At 64.9% G+C, this 10,016-nt stretch overlaps 1 protein-coding gene across 1 annotated transcript; it reads left to right on the top strand.

The window, feature by feature from the left end:
• The first annotated feature begins 6 nt into the window (after window positions 1–6).
• On the top strand, window positions 7–8,022 carry RNF166 (ring finger protein 166). Its single transcript, XM_024735730.1, has 6 exons — window positions 7–166; window positions 4,119–4,275; window positions 5,408–5,520; window positions 5,912–6,026; window positions 6,113–6,220; window positions 7,038–8,022. Exons 1-6 carry the CDS (start codon window positions 12–14, stop codon window positions 7,101–7,103), a joined length of 714 nt encoding a protein of 237 aa, XP_024591498.1. The 5' UTR covers window positions 7–11; the 3' UTR covers window positions 7,104–8,022.
• Window positions 8,023–10,016: the final 1,994 nt, after the last annotated feature.

Raw genomic sequence — 10,016 nt, 5'->3', positions numbered from 1 at the left:
GGGCCCCGGGGATGGCGATGTTCCGCAGCCTGGTGGCCTCGGCTCAGCAGCGGCAGCCGCCGGGCGGGCCCGCGGGCGGCGACAGCGGCCTGGAGGCGCAGTACAGCTGCCCCATCTGCCTGGAAGTCTACCATCGGCCCGTGGCCATCGGCAGCTGCGGACACACGTGAGTGCGCCGGCCTCCGGGAGGCCGCGGGGTCGGGCGCCGCCGCGGGGAGCGCTCTGCAGCCGCCTCGGCGCGCGAGGACTCGGGAGGCGCGGGTCTCCCCGCGCAGGGCCGTTTCTGCCCTCTGGGCGCGTCCATCCCCCTCAGCCCAGCCTCCTGCCCGCCCGTCCGCCCGCCCCGGGCTCTCGATCCGATCACCCCGTCGGCAGACAGGACCGACCTGCAGCCCTGCCCGATCTCTAACGGGCAGTGCCCGGGGCCGCTGCCGGAATAGATGAGCCTCCCCGGGGACTCACAGGGCAGCGGGCACGACCTCTGCGCCGGTCGCCTTCCATCTGGTCCCGTGGAGACTGCAGTGGGCAGTTGTAAATAAATGCCTTGTGCCTTTTGCCGTCAACTCTGTTTTGGACCCGCTGTCTGCTTCTTTTGACCGCAGAAGAGAGGAGTTCCCTAAAGTTTGGGCAGGGGCTTGTTTGGAGTCTGGTGCTGTTTTGTTCTGTTGGAGAACTTGGGTCACATCGATGACTGAGCAGCCAGGCAGGCTAGCCCTCGGGGCACCAGATGCCACACATCTTGCTAGGGTTTCCGGCTGTGCCAGGGCCGGGTTGTTTCAGGAACAGAAACCTGCGGATGTGGCTCTCCTCCCAGCCAAGTGCTGCACTCAAGGCTTCTGGGAGCTGCCAGCCTGTTTGGGAGGGGGCTGAGATCAGGGTGTTGGCTCTCCAACTCTCTGGAGTGGCTGAAAAATACAGCTCTTGAGTGAAATTAGCAGGGTGGGGAGAGGGGGCAGGAGGGCTTGGCTGCCAGCGGAGCTGCTGAGGAGGTGGGGCCGAGATTCACCCAGGCTCGGTCTTTGAACGTTTTGCAAACAAAGGCAGATGACCTGGAAGGTTCCTGATACAAAGAGGGAGTTGCAGCCGCTGGGTGTGTGTGCTGCTCAGCTCACCCAGGGAGGTGGCAGGAACCGTGTCAGGAGCCAGCAAGCCTTCACACGCACACACACACACACACACACTGGCAGGCAGCACAGGGACCTACCTGCCCACACTGGGAGAGCACTGCTGATTTGTCCTGAAGGCGCTGTGCCTCACTCTTTCATGCTGTGTGTGGCGTTTCGGCAGGGGCAGCCCCTGCACAGCACTTCTCTTGTCAGCACACAGCAGTGGGTGTTGTCAAGTGTGTTCAGCTTCTTCCAGCCCATCCCTGGGAGAGCTGTAGCGATTGTCCCAGGCCCAACTTTAGAAAGCCTTTCCCGGGCTTCGGGTTGTATCAACACTCACCCAACCCTGGACTGTGGTGTTTCGGGCCTCTGGTCAGCACGAATCTGGTTTCTATTTTTTCCAAATAAGTCTTTTCTTAAAAGGTGGTTTTCAGAATACAGAAATACACAAACTGCTGTGCAAGCATATTCTTCTATAAATCCCGCTTCCCCATGCTCTTCTTGGCAGAATCTGTCCCCTCTTCTCCTGTTTCTGAGGCTGGTCCTGCAAGAGCCTCTTCTTCAGCTTCTGCCTTAAAAAGACCTTCTCCCTGGCTCTACCCGCTGGTGTAAACAAACCTCCTAGCTGTTCCATCTCTGCCTCTTACTTTCCATAAGTTTCTTTTCCGGTGTTTTGAAGGCATGTGTGCAAATGAACATGAAAGATTTGAAGACTCACATCTCTCCTAAAAAGTTTGTCGGTGGTCTGGTTATCCACCCCTCGCGCCCCCACCCCCAGCTCCCTAACTGTAGCAGTCTCCTTTCACAAAATAGGTTTTCTGGAGGTGACAGCAGCCCTGCCAGGGGCCGGGACTCATGCTCCAGCATGAGACAGAAGGGGACAGGTCGTAGGGAGGGCTTTTGAGCAGGAGCCCAGAGGCAGGAGGTGCCTCTGTGGAGAGTGTGGAAGCGCTCCCGTGAAGTCCCCAGGGCCCCAGACAGAGCCAGTGACTTGTCATACTCAGGGGACGGCCTGGGCGGTGAGCCATATCCGGAACCAGAAGCTTCCCGGCTGTTTCTTTTTTTTTTTTTTTATAAAGGAATTCAGCCTTGTATGGCTTCCTCTTTTTTTTTTTTTAATTTATTTATTTTATTCATTTTTGTCTGCGTTGGGTCTTCATTGCTGCACGCGGGCTTTCTCTAGTTGTAGCGGGCAGGGGCTACTCTTCGTCGCGGTGCGTGGGCTTCTCGTTGCGGGGGCTTCTCTTGTTGCGGAGCATGGGCTCAGGCACGTGGGCTTCAGTAGTTATGGCACGTGGGCTCAGTAGCTGTGGCGCACAGGCGTAGTTGCTCTGCAGCATCTTCCCGGACCAGGGCTCGAACCCACATCCCCTGCATTGGCAGGTGACTCTTAACCACAGCGCCACCAGGGAAGCCCTGTCCAGCTGTTTCCGACCCTCTGATGAGGCCTCCCTGAGGGCCAGTGTTTGGTTCTGCCGGGGCTGCCTCCAGCCTCTGTACCTCTGTCCTGAACGGAGCACGTCTTCGGGGTCCTCTGAGCGCCAGCATCCAGCTGCGCCGTGCTCCCTCTGGGCTGAGGGGTGTCCCATCGTAAGGATCGGCCACCTCCTCTGTGTCCCTCGCCCGTCAGCGGACACTGTGCTGTCTCCACAGCTCTCGTGACCGGTGCTGCTGTGAGCGCTCCTGTGCGGCTTCTCCCCCGGCCTCCCCGTGGGGGCCATGGAGCCAGCGCTTTCTTCCAGCGCCAGGGTGGCACGTGAGGCCTGCCCCGGCTGTGAGGCCAGTGAGAGGGACGGCCCTGGAGGACGTGCTGGAGCACTACGGGGTGGGCGCTGCTGGTAGTGCCTGGTGGGCCCTCGACTGACAGGTGTGCAGGAACAGGGTGTCAGGAACCCTGCACTTTCTGATGGGCCTCAGGCCCAGCCTGGCCTTGTGTGCAAACAGTGACACCCACGGTGACGACCCAGTGGTGGCTGTTCGGAAGCCAGCGTGTAGGAGGAGGGCCTCGGGATCACCTGCGGCTGCCTCTTCCTAAAATGAGGTGAAAGTCTGAGGCAAAAGAACAGGGACCCCTGAGCTCAGGTGAGCCGCAGGCCCAGCCTGCTAGACGCACGCAGAGCGGTGCACACCCCAACACCTCGTGGGTTTCTTGCAGGCCGCCAAGTTGCCGCCTTTCTCTTGGGGCCGAGCGTGTGCTCTTCTGGGCTCCACGGCTCCCGTCTGCTAAGCGGTCCCCTTGGCGCTTCCTGCAAAGGTGGACCGAGCTGGTCCTGCGGTCAGGCTCCTGGCCCTTCGTGCCCCCACTGAGAGTGTTCGACCCGCTGCCCCACTGCCCACCGGGCAGTGTGCGTTCCTGCGGCACTGCGGTGTTTGTAAACGCCAGCTGCCGGGGCCAAGCACACACGGGGTGCCGGGACCTGTACCTCACGACATGGCGTCTCCACGGACACGGCCAAGAGCTCAGGGCCGAGAGGGGCGCAGCCCTTCTGCCACTACGCCTCTGCTCAGGCCGAGCCAGAGCCCTTCTTGCCTGCGGAGAGGGCACTGTCCCAAGGCTGGTGACACTCCCTGGCCAGCTTTGGCCCTGCTCCATCCAATGAGTCCTGGGCCCTGGGGCCCTGCGGTTTCCTCTCACCACTGTTAGTGATTTTACTCCCCAGAGTTTCGTGGGTAGAGGGTCTCCAGGGTCCCCCATGATGTCCTGGAGTCCCCTGAGGTGGCATCATCACCGCTTGGCAGTGAGACGGACAGGTTGGGCCCTGGGCCTCCTGCAGCCAGAGCTCTTGCTGGGACCAGGGCTGCGGGGCCAGCATGGGACCTGGGGGGCGGGGGTCACAGCTGCAGCTCCGCCCTCATCGCAGGATCGGCAGGAGTGTCCCAGAAGCCCACAGCTGGGCAGCGACCTGGGTCATCTTCTGGACAGACGGTGCCCATTCAACCCATAGGACCCTGGCCCAGAAGCTACTACTGACGGAGGGGAGCGCAGCCCTCAGGCCCATGTCTGCCCGGCAGGTTCTGCGGGGAGTGCCTCCAGCCGTGTCTGCAGGTGCCATCCCCCCTGTGCCCACTGTGCCGCCTGCCCTTCGACCCCAAGAAAGTGGACAAGGCCGCCCACGTGGAGAAGCAGCTTTCGTCCTACAAGGCACCCTGCCGGGGCTGCAGTAAGAAGGTACCGCAGCCTCCCTGGCCCGGGGGGCTCCGATGGGCTCGCAGGGGAGCTGGGCGGGGGCCACGTCCCTTCCCTGTTGGGCAGCCCGCCGCTCCACTCGCTTCCTGCGGGCCCTGCGTGTGGCCTGGGCTCCGGGCTGTGGCTGGCGCAGGGACACAGGCTGAGCTGAGCCCACCCTGTCCCGGCACCCGCTGCCCGCTCAGGCGGGCACACCACTTTGTGGGGGACCCAGCCCGGGAACGGACTTTGAACTTAGGCTTTCAGATTTTGCCATCGCTCGGGTCAACGAGTTCTGAGTTATCACAGCAGGCAGCAGCCCTGCTGCTTTGTCCTCAAGGTCGAAGGTCAGACTGTCCAGGGGCCACCGTGAGCCCGCCGTGAGGGGCTGCCGCGGCCTCCTGCAGGCGCACGTGCCCCTCCCTCCCGGCATGAGAGCGGAGCAGGCTGTTGGCTCTTGTGTGAGGCGGCCCCCACCCTTGGCCTCGTGCGGGCCCGGGTGGCAGGCTTGCTCAGTGTCCCAGCCCTGGGCAGAGCCAGGGCGGGCCGGCATCAGGAGGGCCCCTCGAGGCGGAGCTGCCCCGCCTGCTCCCTCTCGGCCTCCGCAGTTCTGGGAACTAGGTTCCTGTGTGCGCCACCGCCACCGGGAGGGCTGCCGGGCGTCCTCCCCGGGTCGTTCCGCCTGCTCTCTGCGCCGGCACCCCTCCCCTGCCCTGTGCTGAGCCGCTTCCCACCTTCGGCCAGGACGGCCACTCGGGCAGCCGAGAAGGTTGTATCTTGTTCCGTTTCCTACCTCTTGGTAAAGAGTTTGCTGGACGTTCGACTGTCCAGAATTTTGCCTGCTGGCTCCCATTACAAGGGGTATTTTTTCCCAAATAGACACCCTCCCTGTCCCCTCGTGGGCCGCCCCTCGCCTGCAGCTCCCCAGGGACCAGAGGCCTCCTGCCCCCCGCGTGGCCCCATCGTGAAGCCGTGAGCGCCTGCTTCTGGGTGCGGATCTGCAGCCTTCGGGGTCCTGAGTCTGTGTCTCCCTCACTCGGCCTCTGGGCCCCACTTCCGCAGTGCTGCCGGCCAGGGCCTGGGGAGCCAGAGGCCCAGCCCTGCTGCCCGGCCCCTCCCCTCCTCTCCTCCCCAGGTGACACTGGCCAAGATGAGGGCGCACGTTGCCTCCTGCGTGAAGGTCCAGGAGCAGATGGCCAGCTGTCCCAAGTTCGTCCCTGTGGTGCCCACGTCCCAGCCCATCCCCAGGTAGGCCGCCTCGCCGGGGCCCCTCTGTGGGGCAGCTCCAGGCCTACCTCGTGGGGTGGGCAGTGGGGCCCCACCCTGAGGAGGTGGGAGGGCTGCCGGCGGAGGGCCTCGCCCCCTGTGGGTAGGGGACCCCAGGAGGGCCCAAGCCAGGCCCCCACGGCTCACCTCCCAGCAGGGACGCACGGTCCCCAGATAGGCTGGGGCTGGACAGACACCTCCTCTCAGGGTGGGCAGCCGTGTCGGGGAAGCAGGGGGCCCGGGGTTAGGTGGCGGGAGGTCGCAGTGGGATGTGCAGATGGGGGCGGGGGCTACGGCCCACAGGGCAGGGGAGGGCGAGCCGGCCGGGCTGTAGGAAGGTGGGCAGCGCCACTCACCCCCACCCCCGCCCCAGCGCCGTCCCCAACAGGTCCACCTTCGCCTGCCCTTACTGTGGTGCCCGCAACCTGGACCAGCAGGAGTTGGTGAAGCACTGCGTGGACAGCCACCGCAGCGACCCCAGCCGCGTGGTGAGCACGCCCGCCCACACGCCCGCCCGGCCCCGCTCGCCCGGCCCTCCCGGGCCCTGTAGGCTCACCGGCCTGCTCTGTCCCAGGTGTGTCCCATCTGCTCGGCCATGCCCTGGGGCGACCCGAGCTACAAGAGCGCCAACTTCCTGCAGCACCTGCTCCACCGGCACAAGTTCTCCTACGACACCTTCGTGGTGGGTGCCCTCCCCTTCCCTCCCCTCCCCCTCCTCCGGTGCCAGTGCTGGGTAGGTCCACGTGGCCACTAGAGGCCCGGGGGCTCTGGGGCTGTGCAGACCAGGCCCACAGCGGCCCCCTGTCCTGCGGGTCCCTCACCGCTGGGCCAGCGAGCTCTCCTCACGCGGGGCCTCCTCTCGGAGAGGTGCCGTCGCAGGGCCACCATCTCCCCAGCTCTGCACCGGGGCCTCGGCACACAGACCCCTCCACGGGGGACAGGCCCTTTCCGCGGGGAAGAGCCACGGGGACTTCTTCGCCGGGAAAACCTCCGTCTCTTCCTCTCCCTCTCCCACCTGCGGTCCCCACCTGCAGACCCTCCTGCAGGCCCTTCCCTCCCGTGCGCCCCCAGCCCTGCTATTCTCATCCCCCGCCAGCCTCCAGCCTCCAGGCGCCAGACCCTGTGGAGTCGACCCCTCCGCTCCCTCCGCCTGTGCCTGGTCCCGATGGGTGGATGCCACGGGGATCCCTGGCTTCTCTGCTCATCTCAAGCCCCGTTCTTGAGTCTGAGGGGAAAGGACAGCTCCGATTCCGGGCGTCCAGCCCACGCAGTCCGCCCAGCCCTCAGTCACTGGGCGCGGTGGCCTTCGGGCAGCCAGACCATCCCCGCAGCGCAGTTGCCGCACAGCGCCCGGGACCCCATGACCGTGCGGGGCCGAAGGGGGGCGGGGAGGCTGGACGCGGCAGAGCCGGTCCATTTGAGGTGACAGGACCAGGGCCGGGGGCGTCGCCCTGGGAGGCCCTGGCGTCCCCGGCCCAGCTCCACTCCCTGTCTTCCAGGACTACAGCATCGACGAGGAGGCCGCCTTCCAGGCTGCCCTGGCCCTGTCTCTCTCCGAGAACTGAAGGCGCGGCCACTGGCCCACGCCTCCCGCCTCAAGGGACACGCCCTGCCAGCAGCACGCCCCACCAGCTCCTGGGCCCAGGCCTGCCTGGGAAGGCGCCTTGAGGGCCAGGTGGAGCCTCACTGCTGCAGAAGGAGAGGCCGCGTCCCTGTCGGGCTGAGCAGGTGGCCTCGGGGGGCCGGCCACTGGGACGGAGTGTGGCCGCTGTGTCTCAAAGCCATGATGTCCTCCCTGCAGAGAGGACCCTTCAGGCCCTGCCACGTCCACAGGCCCCGGCACTGAGCAGGGAAGCGCGGAGGGGGCCCCGGCCCAGCACCTGGCAACGCTTCCCCGTCGCGTGCTCGGTACTGGCTTTTGTGATACCTAGAGGTTCCACACTCTTCTATATTATCCGATGTGATGACCTTTTCACATTTTCTAGAGCAAAGACAGAGCAGTTACCCTTCATATTGCAATATCTGTGTTTGACTAGGAATAATAGTATTTTTATGGAACATTTACAGAATTATATTTTTTAAAAAAACAATAAAAAACGAACGGTTGTGGGATTGGTAGGGGGAGGAGAGGAGAGACGGGGCAATCGCTGTGTGCGGGGACCGAGGTGGCCACGTCCCCAGGTCACCTCGTCGTTCCCCAGGGTCACTGGGATAATCACGGGAAGAAATCACAACGCCCGGCCACTTGCAGTGGCGCTGTGTCTGCTCCTGGCCTCCCGCCTGGGTCTTGGCCTCGGCCCTGCTGTCCCTGGTCCAAAGCCTACCACCTCGCGCCCCCAGCAGGGCCACCCCGGCAGTGGCAGAGCGCGGGGCCGGGGCAGCGACCAGGCGGTTCACAAGACGCTCATCGGCGCCCTTGTTTGGCTCGTGGCATAAATTATTGCTGTCTTTAAAAACAATTTAAATAAAATGTCTCAAAGCATCTCCAGCCACCTGGCTGGTGCATCTCCTTCAGTGAATACTAAAGGCAGAGGGCCGGAGCGCGGCCACCGGACCGTCCTCCGCTCGAGGTCCGCGGGCACGTGTCCGTCCCCAGGCAGCTCCGGCTCAGAGAGCAGCTGGCCTCGGGGCCCCGCAGAGGCCGTTTCCGCGTCTGGGGTGGGCTGGGCTGCGGCCCCTGCTGGTCCTGCCCGCCCCCCGGACCCTGTTCCTCTCGACCTGTGCCCTCACTTGCCGGCCTGGCCACCTACCCTGCGACAAGCTCAGGCCAAGGTTTGCTGGGCTGTGGCGCTCACCTCCTTGTCCTGGGACGGGGTCCACCTGAGGCCGGCAGGCTGGGCACCGTCCTGAGCTTCCCCGGCCGGGGTAGTCTGAATGGGGCTGGTGCTGGGGCCCAGAGGTGGCCGTGGTGGCCTACAGGTGGCCTTTTGGATGCCATCGGGGTGAAGCCCCACTATCCCCACCCCGGTCCCCGTGCTGCAGCCGCTCTCCCCGCTGCTGGCTCGAGGCGTGCCTCTGCCTCCCCGGGCAGCCTGCCTGGTGCCCCAGCGTGTGCCCTCAGCCCCCAGGCCGGCACCTGACCCTATGAAACATCCACCCAGGGACGGTGGTCTCGGGCCACCATCAGTGCCACGGGCCCCTGCTGTTCCCAGTCGCCACAGGCCTTTAAAAGCTGACAAGAATCACCTGCTGGGCTGTGCCCAGGTGGCAGGTCATCAGGGTAAGGCCAAGCCCCTGCCTCGCTCTCCGTGTCTGCCCCCCACGCAGTGTTCCAGACCCTTCCTCTATGGAGAAGCTGGATCTCGTGAGCTCTCCGTGGCAGGGCTGGGCAAGCAAAAGTCTCCACGAGAGAAGAGCTGTGACCTGGGGTGCGTTACCCCGCTTCAGAACCCTTCGTGGGAGCCACTGGCCCACCCTCCCCTCTGACCACGCTGACCCCACTGGCCGAGGATGCCACCTGCCAGCCTGTCCTTTCTGCCGCCTTCCAGAAGGAGGCCCGTGACATGGTCCCTGGGGGGGCCACCCGGGCCCAGCCTCAGCCTCCCTCAGGGCTAATGGGAAAGGAAGGATGTGGCTGAAGTCCCCCTCCTGCAGGAGGATGGGGGAGCTGGGACCTCGACCACCAGGGAGGTGCACCTCCTGCCCTGCCCTGCCGACCAGCCTGCCAGCACACGGCCCCCAACTGCAAACTCCAGGCCACATTCCTGGGCCTCACCGAGCGGGGAGAGGGATGAGGGCCCGTCAGCACCCAGGGGAGCTTCAAGGTGGCCTCGGCCAGTCCCCTGGGGCCTGGAGCCAGTGGTGGCAGCGCTGGGACAGCCAGGCTCCAGATGCCAGGTACAGACGCCGCCCCGTCTCCTCTCCCCCACCCCCAGCTCAGCACCTCACGGCCCCATGACCCTCCCCTGTACCCGGCTGCCCTCCCCTGGTCCAGGACATGTTGCTTCTTCCCCCAGCACTGCCAGCACATCCCATCTGGGACATGCAGCGGCTGTGGTTCTGGGCTGTCACTCGGGCCCATATCCCATCCCCAGCTAACCCTCCAGCCCTCAGAGCGCAGCAGGCACCAGCTATCTGTCCACCACCTGGACACCAGCCAAGCCTGTGCGCTGCCCGCCCACCGCCTGGGGGAGGACGGTGCTACTCTCACACGCCTGTCACGACCCTCGGCGCCCACGGAGTCCTGGGGGCAGTTTCAGGGCTGTCTCGGCAGGTCCTGACCTCACCGATGCCCTCAAGGAGGTGACGCCCGGTGACTGTCCCCACATCTCACCCTGTGGAGGCCTCAGCACCCACCACGTCACCACATCACCGAGGGCTCCTGGCCACAGTGGGGCCCCAGGAGGGGTGGAGCCAGGAGCGTCTTAAAGTTGCTGGACACCAGCACAGGCTGGTGGCTAGTCTCCTCCCCTGCCCAAGGACGCCTGCCAAGCTCAGCCCCCTCCAGGCGCCCCCAGAGGCCACGGAGGCCAAGAGCC

This window comes from Neophocaena asiaeorientalis, unplaced genomic scaffold (genome assembly GCF_003031525.2).
Source record: "Neophocaena asiaeorientalis asiaeorientalis breed wild unplaced genomic scaffold, Neophocaena_asiaeorientalis_V1.1 scaffold40, whole genome shotgun sequence".
Classification (NCBI taxonomy): Eukaryota; Metazoa; Chordata; class Mammalia; order Artiodactyla; family Phocoenidae; genus Neophocaena; species Neophocaena asiaeorientalis.
This window is presented reverse-complemented; position numbering and strand designations above follow the sequence as displayed.